We start from the raw sequence: 21,158 nt of genomic DNA, 5'->3' as shown, positions 1-21,158 counted from the left end.
GATACGACACCAGTATCTGACTGTTTAAATACATAAATTCCGATTACTTTGCAGTTGTGGAGAATCCTGCTTTCCTCAACGTGCATGGTGGAAAGGAATCAGAAAAAAATAACAACCTCAGCAGAAGTGCTGACTTGGCCTCAGAGAATAAATCCAGAAAACTACTCAGTAACGTTTTTGGGAGGCAAGTATCTCTGACCCACGCTTGGGAAAGAGCCTAACTGATCCGTATGCAGGGCAGTGATTCCTGTGCCAGCAGATAACCAGGGAGCGTAGGGAGGCACAACCCATTCGCTGCTTTCCACTGAAACATCATTTAATGAAGAAATACACTGATCTATCATGCAAACAGTGACTAACACTTGTTTGAAGTTTAGCCTAAAGCCTGTGGCCACTTGGACAATTCTTGTTAAAAGCATGATTATACGGTTAAAGGTTTTCTGCACAGTTGTAAACTAAGTTAGGAATGAAGCTTGACATTCTAGTTATGTGTGCACTACATACCCAGTATAAAACAGGTTCAAGAAAACAGTGGCGATTCTCAAATATAGAGAGTTGTCAAACTATCTGTAGTCTGGCAATCTATTAAGCAAGGAAATCACAGTCTGTATCTCAAATTCAGTGGAAAGTGAACAGCCACCATATTGCGTTAATTTTATTCCTCGTATTTGTCTAACATTGCATGAGTAAAGTTAGAGACTGTTGTCATTGATTTAAATCACAACAGATTCAGTATCTACCTCACAGTATAGGGACAAAACCAAACCCTACTGTCTGAAAAAACAGGTATCAGCTAAAATATGACTGTAGCAGACTTCAAGAAATAATGTTGCAGCTCTTAAGGGATCTTTTAAGTCATCAATTCCTTTCTCCCCACCCTTCAACCCCCAGCTTAATTCCCTACAGAATTCCCTATGCTTTTTGAGTTTTCTTCTCATACATTTACTTCAGAATGACCTGGATATTATGCCTTATAAAATATTTATATACTTAAACTCTTACAAATTATAGGCTAAAACAACAATTCACACCACTGCAAAGAAATTGTGCTAAATGTACTAAGAATGTACTAACACAGGACAGCCTTTTAATTCCTCCATCCCCGTTTTACTACATTTCTCACCACATCTTTCACTCACTGTTAGCAATATACCTTTAAAAGTGCAACTATCAAATTGCAGTGAGGTACATTTCAGTTAAAGCTGATGACACAAACCTCTGTTCCACTGTTGTAGGAATACCTTCTCAACTGAAATAAAGTATATTCAAATTATTTTTTGCCATTTCAGCAAAAGGCAAAAGAAACAGATTTAAAAAATTAATTAGCTAAAAGCATTAAATATTTTAATATTTTATTACATTAATACAATTAATTTCAGTGCAATTTCTTGAAATTAAAATAATCTCAGTTCCTTCACAAATGACATTAAGTGGATTTCCTTACAGCCATACAAACACCAAGAGCATAAGCACACCAATTCACATTGAACATTTAATTAAATAGTTAGCCCATGGAACTTAATTCCAACAATAAGCTGTACATTCATTTTCAGCCTGTCATCTATTACCCACACACACAAAGAACAAAAGAATAACCAAACAATACTGCCTCCATAATGGCAGGTAGAAAGAAAATTAAGACAGACCTCAGAATTCTGAAATTCTGAAGAAGGATCCGACACGCTTATCAGAAATACCAGAACTTATTTTCACGTTCTGCAGGGCATAAAACAATTGTCACAGGGATTATGAATGAATGCAGCTCTCTCACACATGCACACCTCATGTGAAGAATTATGCAAAAAATACCAACATGCGTGCAACCTTTAACACGTGGCTGCCTTCTGCAGCTGCCAGGACGGAGGGTTAGCAGCAGCTTAGCTGGTGTCTGGCTTGGGATCCCAAGATACCCTTTTGGTCATTACATACATACGCTACTACACATGTCCCCGGTCCCTCTCAGGATTAAAACTGCTATAAACCATTTATCAATATTCACTCATTTTTCTGCTTTTGCAACAATTCTAGTTCAGAAACAGCTGGCAGAGGCCCCTAAATATGAGAATTCGATCACTATTTTTTTCCACAATCTCAGTCTGAATGCACAGGTGTACCTGACTCACACTTTTACACAGACAAATAGGAACCCTGTAAAAGCTGTTCCTAGGTCACTATAAACAACAAATCCCTCTCTGTTTCATCTTTTCTTTTTTAGAATGAATACAGGTGTCTAAATATTTTCCTTCATATGTTTGTATTTAAGCATTGGCTTAAAAAAACAAGAAATAAAGCACACCTCAAATCAAAACTCTACTCTCAGTAACATAAGCATAAATACAGAATACATACAGAAAGCTAATTAAATTTTGAACTATATGTCAAGACCAATACTTAGACATAACTAATCTAAGAAAAAAAAAACAACAGAAATTATTACAAAATAGAGATTAGCATATACTCTTTCTGAAGCTTCCATATCTGCCACATCTTTTCATAAAATAAGAAAATTATTAGAAAAGGTCTGAAGGAAAAAAAAAAAGTAAACGTCTTTAAAATCTTACCAGTACCATGGGAAAACAGGATCTCCTAGAACAGGGAATGATGAAAAGAGAAATGATGGGCTAGACAAACTGTCACAGAACCAAAGAAGCTGGGGAGCATTTAACATCCCTAGTCAGCCCCCTCCCCGAACACTGTACAGCATTTCCAGTACTCCTCTAGCTCACACCAGCTGCTGGACAGTAGGAAATCATTAATACAAGCTGGGCTTGTTAAAAGACATATGGGTAACTTGGAGAGAGAAATGGAGGAAACTGATGTTAATCAAAAGATAGCCTATTTGTTTTCCCAGTCTAAAATAAAATTTGGTACTTCACAAGGTTACAGATGGCTTCGCTTCTTGTAGTGACAGCATTCAGAGATACTTTTTGCTTGCACTTTTTGGGTCTTTTTTCAAACCCCTATTAAATTGTTTGTAATCATTCTGTACAACCACACCAGAAATAATTCAAAATCACCTCCACATTTTCCTAACACAGTTATTTAGAATCACCATTTAATAATCACTATGCTTAAAGCAAAGCGTATGGTGTAGATTCATTCATTTTTATTGTGTCATGAGAACAGAACCATGAGTTTTCCCACAATTACATGTGGAATATTAAGCAAGTACCCAGCCTGCCTACTAGCAGTGACCTTCACTGTGAGAGGATTCAAACACAGAGATTACAGTTCTGAGTCATAGAGGGAAAAAAAACCAACCCTAAGATTATGGAAGGGAAACTATTAAGAGAGAGAGCTCTCCAATGAAATATTATTTTGATTTTAAATTTGGTTAGATACATTTGCCTTTAAATGTTGAGATGCTGTGTTTTACAAGAAAGCAGTAAAAAGTCAAGCAAGTTTTCTTCTCCAATATGGGAGACAAAGAGAATCCAAAGTTTCTTTAAAAAAAAAGACACAGCTCTACTGGAGTTTTGGCACATCATGAAGTGACTTACATGATAATAAGAAAAGTGACCAAGAAGGAAAGGGCCCATGTTAGTGACATAAGCTTATCCTTTTTTTGGACATTAAGAATGAGTGACTGGGTGAGCTACAGATACAAACACAAAGGAAATTACTGAAATTGTTCAGAAAAAGATAAAAAGGATTTATTGTTTTGGCAGAAAGGTACTTATGGCTATTTCTACTCTGGTAGAAATTCTAAGCGGTTATCAAGGCATTGCATGAAGCACTTCAAGCATAGGCAACAACAATAATAAATATCCTGGTCATAAGAAGTTGGCAACCATAGCACCTGAAAGAAGGTAACAGACAGGTAACAAATCAAGGCCATGTACTGCTGAATTCTCACAGTTAACATTAACAATCAGTATCTGCAGCTTGCAACAGGTAATAAAAATTAGTAAGTAAATGAAAGAGACTTTTAAAAAAGGATCCTCATTTATACCACAGCTGCAATTTCTCATCAGAAACAACAGGTATTCTACACCTCCTGCAGAAATTAATTATCTTTTTTGTTTAATAACAGTCAAAGGAAAAGAAGTCACAAAGTAGCATCATTTGTATAAGTATTTTCCACTTCACTTCAATGCACATGCAATTTCAGCCATAAAATGAAAATTATAACCTCTTTCCAACTTAATGGAGAACAGGGATCCAAAGAGGAAAAGGAAATAAAGAGTATGTAAAAATATATTTAGAGTCCAAATTGAGAAATATATAAAAGGTCTTCCTTTACACATACTCATTATATTCATAAAATATGCATGGAAACCCATACTACATCACAGGGGGAAAAAAGTCTACTAACGTGGTCAGCAGACTCCTCACTGCAGTCCACCGTCCACTACCTCCTGTCTTGCTGGCACATCACCTTTCAGTAACCCTCATAAAGCGTAGCATAACCCCCAGGACATCTCGCCTCGCATTTCAGCCAGAAGACCTAAGCTGGACCTCCGCTCGTGAGCAGCACACACATATTTCCCCAGGCAGGCCCCACCAGTGTTATGCTCTGCTAGAGATCACCTGCGTGGTCACTACGCTGTTCTACCAGCAAGTCCATCTCTGCCATTCCACAAAAAATTCTTCAGGCTTGTCATATTCATCCCATGCTGGACCCTTACTCTCATAATTTTCTCTCTAGTACAATACTGCAAGGCAGAGAGCATATATCTATCCTGTTTTAAAAGTGACTTCAAATTACTTGAGTGCTACCAGAAAGTACAAATCTACTGCTGTTAATAACTGAAATAGGTAAGGAGAGCATAAGCGCATGTTTGAACAGATCCATGATTGTTAGGAGTGAATAGCTAGAAGTAATAGTGAAGACCTATATTTTTCTATTGGTACAATCTTCCTCTCATTACTAATTAATAAATATTCAGGTATGATTGAAAGTAGAAAGATGGTAGCATTAATGTGATTGCATTAAGGTCAGTGGAACAGCTCATAATACCACTATGCCCTATTTCTGAGAAGTGATAAGAAAAATAACTTTAAAACAGACCTGCCAGATTATCAAAAGATCAGACAGACATATGCATGCAAATATGAACAGATGACCATAAAAAATAGCCTAGCTAGGGAGAGCTATACTGGAAGCACATAAGAGTAAAGGCAGCTAAATAAGATTCAAGTTGTTATTTCAGCATGACACTGTAGTTGCCACGTGGGTGTACGAATTTGTTTGCTCCTTCTGTACCTATAGAAATGGAGATATTAAGTTTTGAAGGGAGAATTAAATGAAGAAACATGGCAATTTTTGCCTTTCCTGCATGCAATAGAGTTCTTGAACCCTTCAGCAAAGCTGCTGGTTGAGAAACCAATATTGTGCAGGATTATTTTATTAAAGATTTTATTATTAGTGGTGATAAAATACTAAATTTTTGTACAGTAGATTGACAAAACAGATACACATATGCCAAATGACACAGTAAATTACATCATGGAGTCAATACTCTTGTTATTGAGCACCATAATAAGCACAGTAGTAATTCACACATGCAAGTCTACTACATGTTCTTTCACATAATCCACAATCTATCTATGAAACAAAGTCACAAGATACTTGCAGGAATCCCAAGAGAGATTCACCATCCATATTACATTCCAGTACAGTTACACTAGAGAGGCTAAACTGGCATGCTTCAGGTGTGAGAGCCAACAAGTAACTGTCCGTGGTTCAGGGAAAACTTCCCCTGAAATACACCTACTACAGACTTTGGCCGGGCACAAGATGGTAGTTCTGCTGTGGTAAAACAGATCTCCCGTTCCAACAGAGAAGCAAATTATGGCTCTCCCTGGAAATACATGATGGTACGAATGTTTCTAATTTTAAGAGCTAACACTTTCCTGCTGAAAGCTTAAAATTTGCTGAAATTCATGCCTTCCTCTGGTCTTCTGAGGGGCAAAATTTTCTTGCCACTTCCATTTTCAAGAATGGTGTTTGATTCCATTAATTGACCAATCTTCTGTGGCCATTTTTAGCATCACAGATACACATACCATGTGTCTTGGATGGGAATTTAATTATGCATATTTTTCAATGTCTAGCACAGCCACACTTCTATATAGTACTGTAATACAAGTAAACATTACAAAAACACACTACTTAAACTGCAATGATTCTGCCTTAAACTATTCTGAATACCAACACGTTCTAATTATTCATATAAACTTCTTCTTCTGACATTGTACTATCCTTTTAAAATAAACTCTGCCAGTTGTTACAAAAGTGGGTATCATGAGATTTGGTTGAATAACTCAGGAAGTGAAAAAGAAATTCATGAAATGTCATTCCTGATGTCAAACTACATTCCAGTTCTTAACTATGTGGGCATGCTCTGGGAAGCAAGGAGCTAGTCTGGTCAGCAAGTTAAACTGACCTTTAAAGGCAAAACATCTGTTGAGAGTCATGAGAAGTTCAGGCAAACGGATTAAGGCAGCTGACCCACTGCCTCATGGAACCACAAGATGCTCATGTAACCACTTACTGCTATTAACTCTGATAAGCCTACCAAGTCCTTTATTCAAGAAGAGTCAGACAGCTCAGAGGTTTCCACTGAGATTAGTTAACTATTATTCTACTAAAAAAAACCAAAACAAAACCCTCACCTATCTAGATTTTTGTGAAAAGGATGGACTGAAAATTTCCAAGTTGCTTTTCCTTTCCACAGAAAAAGACAGTGGAAAGCCCATTACTTTCCTTCATATTCAAACATTGAAAAATTACATTCTTAAGCCTAAGTTTCTCACATATTTTATTTAAGAGAGCAATAATTTTATTGATTTATAAAAATTTTATTAAGGACTACTATACATGTTAATACATTTAAAGCTAATTAACTATTCAACTATACTTCTAAATATAGAGCTCATCGTTTTGAAATAATAGTTTGGTTAGGTAAATATGACAACACATAAAACAATATAATTACGGTAAATGCCAGCATTATGCAATAAATGTATCTGAAATTCTCACAAAAACTGAGGCCCCTGCACAGTAAGATCACGAATTTCAATCAAAGGCCAACACTGCTGAACTGTAACGTATTTGAAATATAAATCACTGTTTGAAAACCACTAGATTGTCTACTGATGAGATAACTCTGAGCATAAAAACTACTGAAAGAGGTCCTTAATTTATGTCAGAATTTGGAGGTGAGTTCAGAGGGGAAAGTAACATTTTTGCATGTTTATATAATCAAATGCTTTCCAGGTCAGGCTAAGCAAGAGGTGCATTAAGATACAAAAACTGGAAAGAGAGACAGATGGAGCCATAGATGAACTGTCAGTCTTTTGCTATTATGAGCCAGATATATCCGGCTTTAAAGAAAGCAAATAAAGGCCAGAGATTTATAGTAATAAAGTTACAACTGTAACACACAGATGTTTTCACACGAACCAAACAGACAACATGGGCATGACCCAGAAAATAAAAGCAGTTACTGCTATTGCCACAGTTTCAGGAAAATTAAGCCTAGCACATGTACTAAAATTATTGCATTTAAAACAAGAACACACAAAAGACTATTTCTGTCCAGCTACTGTTTATAATTTCTCGCTCTTACAAAGCAAATTTAATTCCAGTGTTATGAAAGTATTATCGCCTAATGCAATACTGTTGTAGTGGAGGGACAAAAATAGCCTTGTAATACAGTGTAGTGTTTTGGGGGACCTTTCAATGAATGTGTCATTAAGTTTAAAATCAGAAGAGAAGGGGGGGGGGAAATCAGAGGAGAGCAATAAATCACTCTTCACTCTTCAATTCGCTAAATAACAAGCATTTCTCCTTTTAAGCTTATGGATGACAGAAGTTTCTGTAGTGACATTGTTTATAGCTGCATAGCAGATTTGTAGCCAGAATTATGCTTATACAAGTAATTGATTTTTGGTTCAGCAGCAAAAGAGGGGAAAAATTAAAAGCAAGTAATTTTGGTGTTTGCTTCTTGGGGGAGAAATATGTTCTCTTCAGCCTGAAATTTGTTTTGCTGCTTTTTTTTTTTTTTTGCCTTTTTTTTTTCTTGATAGAACAAAAGGCATGAGTTAGTAAAACAGAGTGTGATAATTGACTGTATCCTCCTTTTATTTCATAAGCCATTAATTAGGACACTCATCTTGGACTGGAAAAACCCATGTTCAGATCTCTCCTCCTTCAGGTCAGAATTTGAATGGCATACCATAAATAAAGTCTGGGTTTCCAGCAAGAGAAAAGAAAATACCAAACATATGCTCATTAACTAAGAATTTGCATATCTCTATTTACAACAGAACTGTAAATATTTTATGATCACTTCACTAAAGACTGTATAACTGAAAAAGGAGTAAAGATTATATAGGACCACTTCAATTTTAACACTACACTGCTTCTAAAAGAATTGACTTTACAACATTAATACTGTTTTAAGATACTGTATGCATATGAAAACTGTGTATTTAACTAAACCCACCTTTTTTTCAGCATAGGATTTTTAAAACCCTAACTGAACACAAAGTTTACTCAGTCCTCCTTTCTTAAATATAATCTTTTCATTTGCTTACAGAAAAAGGTACCTCTAGATTTGCCTGCCTGCATAAACAAAACTAAGAATTGCTACATTGCACCAAAGACGTTTTCTTTCCCAAAAAGCCCTGCTTTGCCATCTGGAAAATGAATTACAGTCACTCCAGAATGTATGGCATCTGGTGGGTAGAACCTGAGCAACGGGAGGGACAGCATGGCTATCGGCGAGAGGCAACAAGGAAGTTGTAAAGCACTCTGCTTCTAACCTGCCCAGGCACATGGATAAAGTGTCGAAATAAGTACCCTCAAAAACAATTAAATAAGGAAAAGTAGATAAACAATAGTAAATATACTGGATCCAAAACTTTAACTCATTTCCTCTTACTAATTCTGCCCCGTATGAACACTAGCTTTTCATGTGTGACACTGACATTTCCAAGCTTGTCCTGATTCTCTGTGCTCTTAAAGATGTGGGAAGAACATCCGGGGAAGGTACCCTGCCTTTCACAAGTCAGCCTGCAGTATTTCTAATTAAGGAAGAACCTCCCCCCCCCCCAAATGAAATAAGCCAAATAATATTTACCACATGAAGAATGGCCAGATTTTCACATGCTAGTATATTCTGCCTAGCTGTAAAAACCAGTCCATTTAAGTACTTTCGGTCATCGCCAGAAAACTTAACAGACTAAACCTAATGACTGAATAACTTCCCTGCATTGTTTCAAAATTCAGGATATAACAAATATATGTTATTGTAAAATAGACAAATTGAGCACAAAGTTCCAAGGATAGCATTTCAGAAACTACAATCATTTAGAAGCGTGTGCATTGACAAGTTCCATACGGTTATGTATGTGCTATCACACTTAACAATATGGTATTCAGTCAGCTGCAATTTTCAGAGCAATGGTTGGTATCTGATGACAAATTCCAGTCTAGTAAGAAGATTCCTTCCCCTCCATTTGCCAAACAACATTTAAAGAGATGGTATTTCTGTAAACATCATTTACTTGGAGGTAATGCCACCAATCACTGCAAATATTTTATCACCAATTAGCTAAGAAGGATTCAGAAAGAAAAGACATATTGTCTGGCTCAGGAACTCTGAGCAGCCTATTTCCTGAGCTAGTGCAGCTTGGGTAGAAACATCTGGTATGTTGAAGGATGCTACAACATGTTTACAGACTGTAAGCAGCTGAACCTCTTGCAAATGTTTTTTTAAAATTAATTCAAAAAAAATGTTTAGACACTTTTGTTCCTGAAGGCATTACCATCACTCCACTGATTATGCTAATGGTGTTCTGCTATTAAAATACATGTAGGCGCCAAGCAGACAATTGCCCCATTTTCCAGCCTATTTAACAAGTTGAAAACATAACTCTACTCATTCTTTATTTCCTTGCTACAACAAACTTTGAGAAAAAAGGGCGAAGCTTTCTGGAGGTAAGAATAATTTTTTTTAAAAAACAAAACAAAACAACCAGTTATCCTATTCAACACTCCTACTTTCAAGAAAACCCTAAAAATGATGACATGGCTCTGACACCATTTACAGGAAGCTACCCTGTGAAACACTGAATAATACAAGCAGCTAAAGGGTTTTGAAAGACAAAAAGCAGAAGGTCAGGAATTCAGCCATTCAGGTATTTTACTAAAAAATAGATTAACTTATATTTAAAACAGAGAAGGTAGTATTTTCTTGTCTGTATGGGTTCATAAATTTAAAAGAACACCACTATGCATGTTATTAGTCATAGAGTTTTATTATTTAAAGTTTTTGGTATTCATAACAGCAACAACAGATGATTCAGGCTGCATCTTAGTGATCGAAACACATATGTTTTTCCATCACATTATTACTAAACTGAAACACCACACTTCCATACTTTTCCCCCTTTCAGTAAAAAAAAAAAAAAAAAAAAAGACGATTTATGCCACAGATTCCACTCCAAAACTAACAGGACTCCCCCTCTTCCCCTACCATTGATCAAACATTACACAAATGACTAGCTGACAAATCGACTTTTAACACCTCTCATAGCTGTTGAGGGATTACAAACGTAGATCTTTCACTGATACTGCTGCTTAGAAATCAGCTTTTCATCCAGAAAACTTAAGTTTCTCTTTTGCTAGACGTCACAGACAAGCTCTGACCACAAGAACAGTTGCTAATTCATAAAAGCTATTCAATTACTTCATTGCGCATTAATTTCTGCAATTAAAGAATTCAGTCTATTACACTGAGTTGCAGAACACTGAAGTCTAACCACATGTCTAATTTTCAAGACCTAACTCTTTGTCTATATCAAATATCTGCCTCTTCTCTGAACCAACAGACATATTCATCCAATCACCAACCTGGCAGAAAGACAACCAAATCAGTATTTTAATTTACCATAAAAGAAGAAACAAACCGCCATATGCAGAGTCCACTTACTTTCATATGAGAAATAATCACGAAGCACTTCTTACCCTCCTTTCAACCCAATAAGGGAAAAGTCTTCTGAAGAAGAAGTCAGGTTCTAAATGAAAGGCTGCACTGGGTTGGTTAATAAGAGACATCCAAGAGCTGACAAACCCTGATTAAAAATCCCCAAACTTTGAGAGCACTGAAGAACAATATGCATGCAAAATACTGTTAAATTAATTTACAGAATGCAAAAGAAATATCTGGGTTAATGTGATTGTGTTGCCCTCAACCTAGCCAAGTAGGATTTCAGCAAGTATTGTCCTAAAAATAAAAAAGTAGGAGGTTAAGATAAAAAATTACTCCTCCATTTATTGGAGGAGTCCTGAAAGTCATAGGAAGCAAGATTTTTAGTAGAAGCATCACATACAACGTTTTCATTATAAGGGAGATTTTTATCTAGCCTACATTGGGAAAAAAACAAGACAGTGATTTAGTCAGCCCTGCTGGCAATGGTATCTTAAGGTTATCTATAATGACTGCCAGCTTGCCCAGGTAAAGGAACAGAAACTAGCACGATACTCTTAAAAGCAAAGAATTTCTTAAGGATAGTTGCCCTATGAGCAATTTTATGGCACAGCTATGAACTACTGTAAAGACAATAACCAATTTATTTGCTGAATATTCCCAAAGCGACAAACAGAAAAGGAGCACTGCCTACCCACTAAGCTCCACTTCCACAGTAGCAACAGCGTTGACGGCATCAAACTCTGCTAGGACTTTTTTGCCAGGTTGCTTCACACGCCAATAGAGCTTAGGGTTCAAAAGAAGCGATGGCATTAGCAGCGTGGTGAATAAGGTGCTACAACCAGGAATCGGGAAATGCAGGTTTCCGTCCCTGCTTCTGACTCGCTGGCTGATCAGCAGCAGCCCCACGCGAGAGCAGCGGTGCCCTGCTTCCTGCCCGCCACGGTCCGTCTTGAGAACAGGGACCACCTTCTCTTACCTCTTTGTACGGCACCGAGGACTACAGGCAACGTTAACATTCTCAACATTGTTACAGTGAAAAAAATCATCACAAACTACAGAAATAATGGCAAAACAATGAACATAGAAGTGCTGATGTACTAAACTATTAAGTGTATTATACCTGTTACTGGGGACACAAAATAAAGAATTCTAGCACTAAGGGAAAACAGTTTACCATCAAACAGTCTATATGAGAATTGAGGTTCAGTATACAAACATATTTTAGATTTCAAAAGAACTCTAAACATGCTCCAGGTTGCCCTTATTGAACCAATTTGATTCCCTTCCACCCCTAAAACAAATGTTCCATAAACGAGAAGTAATACTGAAGTATCTCCCAACTAGAACACGCAGCTAAGACTTTCTCCATTCGTTTCTTTGTTACAAGATTTGCTATTTTGGACATATATGTGCAAATAAAAATACAAAGGGCAAGTCATATGACAAGATTATGTTCTATTAGAAATTTTTCATCTTGTTCTAAGTAATACTTTGCTATACAATATGTATCGTCCTTACTACAAGCATGCATCATTCCTCCCAGTTCTACCCAGAATGGGGTGAACTTGTGAACAGAAAAGAAAGAGGGACTGTGATGTGATACTGCTATGTCACTTCTGTGTAAAAATGCTGTCACTGTTTCCCATTTTTCTGAAGCAGATGAATCTCTAGGGAAAAAAAAAAAAAAGAAACAAACCCCAAAACAACCCACAAAAAAACCAACCCCAAGAAAACCCCCAAAGCCCCCCAAAAAGCCAACCTCAAATGAAACCGATCGTTGAGACTGTCTTTGTACTAATTGCGTTCATATAGCAAGTTCCATGCAATTCCTTTAGTCAGCCAAAAAACCTTCAGGATCTCAATATTTTCAGTGCTGATTTAAGTGTTCACAGAGTAGGCTGGAAGCTATTTAAAACTCTGCAAACATTGATATTAAAACCTGCCTTAGGCTCACTGCTCATAATTTGCTATAAATTTACAAAACAAATAGTAGTGTAGGTGAAAAGTCCTGGTGATGCTAGAAATACTTCATCATTAATATCTTCAACACAAATAGCAACACTCAAGTCTAATTCTACTATAAATATTGCTTGTTTCGTATTTAAAGACAATAAGCTTAGAGAGTCATCATCTTCTTCAACAGTGTTAAAAACCAGCAAATTGTTCTCAACTCAGCCTTAAAGTAATATCTTTTTAAGATCAGCTATCCAAAACAACTCATTGTTGCATATTTACTAATTATGAGATGGTAGCCAGCACAAAATTGATTCTCCTAACTGAACTGATTGATATGAATGAAGAACAGTAAAAACTGATCTGTAGGTCTTGTCTTCATGAGGACTTTATTACTAAATAGATTAGAGCAGGGATTTTAAAGCACAATAATTCTTCTGTACTACAAATATCAACTGTATGTTCTAGCTTAACTATTTGAAGTGGATTAAACTAAACCACATAAAAGAAACTGTTGCCAAACAATAATAGTGTTCACAGGCAAGAAGTGTGGAATAGCAGTTCTAGGCTTCCACGCGTACAAGGATGACGCATGCGACTGATGGTACATGTGCAAGAAGCATGGCTTGATCAAAGATGACTTTTTTTTTTTTTTTTAACGTAGCCCTGTATCAGTTTTTCAAAACATAAATCAAGACTGAACAGGTATGGAATTGGTACAATGCATTTGAATGCAAAGCTATTACCCAGGACTTTATTGTGCCATTTATTGGCTGTTTCCAATCCTTTCATTTCCTTGTGGAAGTATATGTTCTTCTGTTTGCCAGCAACAGACTTTTCACTACATTACTCTGAGAGAGTGAGAAACAACATGTTTTTTCGCATTCATTCCCATATTCTTAAACTGGACTTGCATATTGGAGGGAAGTGTTAAGTAAAGTGTTACTATAAAATCAGCACAGTGCTTTCAACACACCCTGCAAGTGCAAGTCCTTTTCCACATTTTCCTTCACTATTTTCCTCAATAACAACATTATGCTTTTCAAACACTTTTTATAACTGAAAGACCAGTTCCCAAACCCCTTTATAGGAGATAAATACAAAATTATAATCCTCCTTAATGTTTGAACACTTGCTGTTCCACACAATTACAGGAAAAAAACCTGTACTTTCAGTAACTCTCTGCCTTTACTTAAAATACTACCAGCTTATACTGTGGCCTTCTAAAAATAGCCAGCTTGAATCCTGAATGTATGGGAAACCAGTACAACCCCAGTAAGAACAGTATAGGAAACGAAGAGGAACGGAAGAGTAATGAGTAGTATCAAGCATCTAATTGTAAACTTGATTTTTGCACTTGTACAATAACCCACATTCAATATGGTTTCCAGCCATGATAACGTTAAAAAGACAGCGTACATACACAGGTGTTACAAATGTTCACTTCATATAAAGCCCACTTCTGAAGCACTGAAAAAAACCCAGCAAAACCTTACAGACGCCACTTACAGATAAAATAGTTGCACATTACCTGCTCTGGCACTGAACAGCTGCTCATAAACAGCACAGGCTTCCTACATCCCTTCCCTTGGCTATTGACAAGTAAGCCGTTAGTGACAAGCCTTCAGAATGACTGGCTAATAATTACATCATTGTATGCTCTCCTTCCACTGAAATGGAAGACCAAGTTCGGACAATAAGTAAACAATGAACTCCATTAGGAAATATCTTTATCCTCTCCTTTAACTGTTACCGCCTCTAAAGGAGTGTCTGTCTGCTTTTGTTCAGCTTTTTTTTGTTTTGTTGGGTTTTTTTAAGTCCAGATCCACTAGACCATAAGCTTAAATAATTGCTTACATCACAGTGGTAGTCATTACAAATACAAAATTACAGTAATCATTTCTTCTCCATAATTAATCATTTCCATGACACAGTAGTTAACCAAATGTGTTTCATAAATTTTCTTTGATAACAAGTGCAGAATGATTTAAACTGGGAGCTGTTGAAATATAGTGCAGTTCATGAAATAAAACAGAGATGCAATTGAAAGCAACATATAGTGCTAACATATAACTGAAGGTCAACCTTATTGACATAGGTGCAGCTGCAAAGAAAACCAAACCAAACTAAAAAACCTCAGGGTCCTATTTGTTTAAGAAACCAATAACCATTCTGGGAAATCTACATAGGCATACATCTCATTCATTTCTTTAAATGGATGTTTTAAAGAGTGTGATTTGTGTGTACACTAAGACACTTCTAGATTACTTGGCACTGCAGCGAGTGCCCACAGAGGTAAGAGGATCCTTCCTGTTAGAAAGAATTAAATTCATAAATACTGGTAATATTCCTCCTCTCAATATACCCAGACAAACAAGAAAATTAAATACCTACCAGCTTCAGGCAATAAACCTTGTTTTTTAACAAGAACCTGTTTTTGCACTGCTTGGATTCAGTAAATGCACTTGAAGGCTGTTGATTTATATAAATTAGTTTGAAGTTGAGATTGAGATGGGATTAAAGCATATCGGGGTGTGAAAGTTTGCAATTTAAGATATCTGCAAGAGGATCGAGGGTTTGTGTACAAATAGTACTAACACTTTCAAGAAAAGAAGTAGGAAAAATTATTGATGTGTATGAATAAGAGACCACTAACAACTTCAGCTAGCTTTATACCTTGTTTAGGAGCACACACAGTCTAACTTCAGAAATATTTTATAAGCATTGTGCATATACTTCTCACACCAGATGACAGAGAAGTGTTACGACTACCTTTATTTTTCTTATAAAAACTGTAATAGTAAACTACTTTGAAGAAAAATAATTTTGAGATATTATAGTTAAAATGGGTATCTTAATTGCTTAAAATGACCTTTAAAAAGTGGTAAATTAGCAGGTTTCAACTCTTACATGGCATATAGCTTAGATAAGAATATTTGAGGTGAGTTGAATTGTCTTAACAAGTAGATTTATTGTTTCACTGTTGGAATCTAACCACTAGTTACTTGGTAGCATTGTTGTGTCAAGATAGCATATAGCAACATTTCCTTTGCTCTCCATTCAAAAAATAGGATAACATTTTGACCACAAACTGTGCAAAGGGCATCAGGAGTTACCCGTTAGACAAATTTATATACCAGCACAAAAATAAAAGACCCAGGGTAAGACAGAAATATTTCAGAAATCAAATTAACCTGAAATCCTTATTCAAAACTTTGGAAGCAGGAAACTTCATGATATCATTAGAAATGTCAAAAAGAACCCATTGGATTTTTTTTCCAACGAATCAAAAATAAAATTACCTGCATGTATTACTTAAATACAAGAAACATCACTGAAACGAATTCAATAGTTTGTTCAGATACCGAGTATCTGAAAGTAATGTGATTTAAGGGGGGGGGTGGGAAGAAAGAAGTTATTGCACTCCTGGTCATGACTGGAGTATTAGAAACTCTATGTAGAATTCTACATGTTGGACTAAGTGAATAGGGTATACAGAAACACAGACAGGACCACTGCTAGAACTCCAGGAGCAGCACACTAGGCACTTTACTGGAAAGTTCAAGGATAATTTCTAAATTCAAGATTAAGACTAACCTCAAGCTGTTAGTATCCACTCTGCAACACAGAGTGAAGTCTGGCTGGTGCCGTTTCCACAAAAGCTGACACAAAAAAGTGCAAGTTCAGTGACTGGTCTGGACTACTCATTTCTTCCTTTTAGCAGCTTTTCATACTACAGCATTCTTGGTGTGCAATACGCACAGCAACAGGACAAACTGAGAGACAGCATAAGTTAGAAGCTGCAGAGTGGCAGAAATCTAATTAAGTCTAAGTGGTAAAACTAAAGGAATGTAAATTAGAACCAGATACATATCAGCTTCCTCACATGCAAGTTGCACTAAATCAGACTTCCTCTGGATTCTCTAAATTCAACCCAACATTTCTACCGTGTGGAACTCAAAATCAAACTAGAGTCTTAGGCAATAGTTAACCAAAAAGAATGCACTTAAGCTTAAGAAAATTGAGAATACACATTCAAAATCTATTAAAAAAAACGTAGTCAAAAGAAAATAGGTTAAGCTTTTGCCTTTTCTACAAATATATGTTAGTTTACAAGAGAAATCCCCCCAGGCCAAAATCACAGTTGAAATTATTTCCTCAAGGATTTCCACTGTTGTTCATTTTACCAGTAATAGTCAATAACTGCAGAAATCAACCAAATCTTCCTACTACAGTGGGATCTGTAAAAACTTGGTACTAATCCAGTAGCAAGGTGAACATGAAAGAACAGCAAAACCACTATTCATTATAAAGCTAAGAGCCAGTAATACAGAAGAGCTCATCAGGGTATAAAACCTTCATTTTACGAACTTCTGAAAGAGCAAGGTACTGTTATCCTGACGATTTGAAAATACAGAAAAATTCTGGGACTTGTTGTCCAAATACACTGTGTTTGTTTACTGTGCAGTTACTTTAGTAAGTTGATTAGCAACAGCAGTAAATCAATTACTTTATTCAATATTCAAGGCAACTACTTTTCAAAAAATAGATACAGAATAAAGGAACAAAGACCAAAAGAAGAAAAGCTGAATTCATCTTAAAGGGTGATTTTATGCCCAGAAGCTACACACAAAAGCAGTTTGAAATCCAAAATATAATTTTTCTAGTTAGCATCTATTCAGGTTGATACCCAAGATGCATACACTTCCTGAGTGCTTACGCTACCCGGGAAAAAAACTGACAAAGACATTTATTACTAAGCATGCAGGTAACAATCTGATCTACAAAGTAGCACTGCAATTTGGCAGAATTGAAAATATTATTCTAACATTAGTTAACCCATCTTAAACACTTGTCGTCAACGTTAAAAGCAAAAATATTACCCAAATGATTGGCAACATGAGCCTCTGTAGCTGCAACTGACATCATTTACTATGTCGAAATACTGTACTCACCGTTTAGTAGCAGTGAAAGGAAAATAAAGTGCTCATTACTAATGACAACAGTCTACCTCTTATTTTTTATGAACTGAAAAGGAATCATTGCAGCGCACTCATGCCCACCCAGTTATGTATTCTTAAATGAGAACAGGTCTAACTGGTATTATTAGGGAGCTTGGGTTCTCAGATCGTCCTTAGTTTGACAGCAGTTCCCTTACAACTTTTTGTCTACTAACAATGCAAATGCAATTGGGAAAAGAGGGGCACCTTTATATGTATTCAGTACATTTTCAAAATAACAGGAATAATTCTCTCTTGTGTAGTAACCAATTTAAATGCAACATACTGGTTTTGCGCCTGAGAAAGACAACCTTTGTAGGGCTTCTGAAGACATTTTTCTACATGTCTTAGATTCAGTAAAATGCAAAGATCGATAAAACCAGCATCTAGGCCGATATATAGTGCAAACATAAAGCATCTGGATCCAACAAAGCAGAGAACTAAATTTCAGACTTACGTTTCTCATCATCAGCATGTACTAGAGATGCTGCTCTCGACAAAACATCCAATGGAGTCTCCATTCCTCTCTGGATCCTAGAAAATTCAGAGCCAAAGTTTCAAAGAGTAAACTCACAGAGCCCTTACCACCACATACTGGGTGGTATGCCGCTTTTTCATAGCATACACACGCCAGGTTTTACAGAAGGAAGTAGTAACAAACAAGAGCATGACAGCAGAAAGAATCAAAAATCCACATTTCTGCTGCTCTTTTCATGTTATACCAGCACAGGATTTGTTAAAACTAAGTCATTGCTGAAAACAAGGGAACACTGGAATTAGCTTTCTCACCAACTACTCATCCAAAACAAACCAGACGACCGAATTCTCAAGTACTTGACTGAAACTGATGACTGCTGCTCACATATGTTGCAACAGGGTTATCTGCTATATGTTACGTTCTAAGCGTTTTTGCCTCCCACATGCCAGCCTTCCATCCCAATAGCTAGCTACTTGAGACAATATCCAAAGATGCAACTCATCTGAAGTGAAGACGACAGCTGGCCTGACTACCTACATGAGCCTAAGATTGCTTTAGATCCATAGTATTCAATAAACTCCATACTCTCCTATGCCCAAAATTGAATCATCCAAAGTTTATAAGCCACTAAGACATTTTCTTACTCGTGAACATATAGTCAAACACTGGGCATAAGTATATATAACAACGCAGACAGAAAACTTGTATAATCATAATCACACCTCAGCAGCTGCTTTTCCCCCCTTACCCACATAATTACACGTAATTCCCATACATGAAAAATTAACACCATCACATAAAAACACACATTTCAGCACTATACTAAGCAACAAACTCTCCCATTAAAAAAAAAAAATTGTATTACAGCTTACATAAGCCTCTCAAAGCTTCACATGAATGGCTTCAAAACTAAAAAAAAAAGTTCCAGTATGAAATTCCAAAAGATATGAAAGGGAAAGAAAGGAAGAGAGTAACATGTTATCAAGATGCTTTTGTTAAAACGCCAATAACTTATATGTGTTTTTAAGTAAGAAGGCAGCAGCACAGACAGAACTGTTAAGAAAACAAACGGAGAAAGAGAGAAAAGCCAGGACTGCTAACAATTCCATCCCCCCCCCCCCCCCCCAAAACTAGCATGCTATTCTGTCATAAGAACTGTTTACTGTAACTTATTTTACAGTATGAGCTTAAAAAAAAAAAAAAAAAAAGGTAGTGGCAGCTACAGAAATCTCAAACACATGTACATAGACTTAACAACAAGCATATGTTTGTGAAGCAATTTCCTTGACTTTGCACTATAAATAATAAACCTCACTATCCTCCCTCCCTCCTCCTACATAATGTCAAAGACTTTAAAGCTAATCAAAGATTTTTAAAGCATAAGAAAAAGGATTTTTAAAGTATTTTTAAGTTTAAAAAAACCATATTTTCAATGAAGAATTAAATCCAGTCTTGCTTCCATAGAACTCTGCTAGAAGAGACACACTTGAAATAACTAAGTATAGCGCTTGAGGATGAAAACATGCATTCTCCCTCCGTCAGAATCAGCTTTTGTTCAAGAACAGTATTTTAACTAAACTTATAAAATCAGTTAACTCTTTGAATGAAAGAGAGTACATGTGGGCAAGAGGTTTTAGAAAACAAGATCTTAGATTCTTATTTTACTAAGTCTGTCTTCATTAAATATTTCTTTATATCACATTTGGCCACACTCTCTTCCAAATCAAAACAAAGATTTGGAAGAGAGTGTTCAGTAAAGACGCCTTCAGCATCGTTCCACTTTGATCCCGTAGACCCTGATGCTTGGTTTCTTTCCTGCTTTTTGTTTTCTTGGAGTTTAAAATGGCACAACTTTATTTCTCCCCAGACTGTTGATTACTGACCCTCTTGCACAAACTCCTCTAACAGAGTGAAAATTCAGTTGGAAAAAAGATTAAAATATGTCTGATCAGAAGATGCAGCTACACCAAACTGATGGCGAACTCATGATTTAGTACTAACCAGCTTTGTCCTAAATTTCAAAGACAGTAATACAACAAAGCTTTTTGGTCAACTCTTTAGAAAAACCCTCTTGACAAAGAACAACGCAAAGGATGTTAAGATGTCTTTTATTGAAAACAAATCGCTGTTTTCTTTAAGTTTCTCAGTAATTTTCAAATAATGGGAGTAGCAGATGCCCAATCCCTTTCCGGAACATGCTCCTAGTAAGAGAATTAGCCAGTGACAGAAGTCCACATTGAGAGAAGGAAACAGGAACCAAGTCTTAATTCTATTCAGGAAATTAGACACTTTAAAAACAACTTCACTACAACTGGCCTCAATATAGTTTTGTAGCTTTGCATATTATTAAGTTCATATCATGAGAGCTGCAGAAGTGTTTCTCTCACAGTTAAGGCCTTGTGAAGAATGTTGTGCCCATTCAAGAGCTTCTTTGAAGGGATGCTGTTAATACATAGACCTGCAAATTTCAGGGTGCAATGCCATATATGCTCTGATTTTTTAAACATGCTGAACAAATTTACAGTGATGAAAATTACCTTCAAGGAGCTATAAACTTCCAGATGATTTTTCAAACAGTATGAAATCCCTCTATCTCTAAATTAAACTAACAGGTCAGGGATAACAGTTCAGGAAAGAAATAAAGATTGCCTATGAGAATGAGAGAGAAGGAATCTTCTCTTAGACAGTTCAAAACTTAAAAACCTAATTCCATCTCAGCAAGGACAGCAACTGCTACAGCTACTCCAAAGCAGCCTTCAAAGAACAGCCTGGTCATCCTCAGAA

General features: G+C 36.3%; 2 protein-coding genes across 2 annotated transcripts in view; both read right to left on the bottom strand.

Annotated features, from left to right (window-relative positions):
• The window catches only part of VGLL4 (vestigial like family member 4), an 85,540-nt gene extending 67,112 nt beyond the window's left edge, over positions 1-18,428 (bottom strand). Inside the window, exon 1 of the mRNA XM_029996119.2 lies at positions 18,354-18,428. Within this exon, the coding sequence (XP_029851979.1) occupies positions 18,354-18,417 (64 nt within the window). The 5' untranslated portion in view covers positions 18,418-18,428. The remainder of the gene's footprint in view (positions 1-18,353) is intronic.
• The window catches only part of TAMM41 (TAM41 mitochondrial translocator assembly and maintenance homolog), a 105,424-nt gene that overhangs the window by 41,094 nt on the left and 43,172 nt on the right, over positions 1-21,158 (bottom strand). Inside the window, exon 8 of the mRNA XM_041118843.1 lies at positions 18,354-18,430. Within this exon, the coding sequence (XP_040974777.1) occupies positions 18,375-18,430 (56 nt within the window). The 3' untranslated portion in view covers positions 18,354-18,374. The remainder of the gene's footprint in view (positions 1-18,353; positions 18,431-21,158) is intronic.

The sequence above is a fragment of the Aquila chrysaetos genome, chromosome 20 (genome assembly GCF_900496995.4).
Source record: "Aquila chrysaetos chrysaetos chromosome 20, bAquChr1.4, whole genome shotgun sequence".
Lineage (NCBI taxonomy): Eukaryota > Metazoa > Chordata > Aves > Accipitriformes > Accipitridae > Aquila > Aquila chrysaetos.
The sequence above is the reverse complement of the archived record's forward strand: the minus strand, read 5'-3'. Positions and strand labels throughout refer to the sequence as shown.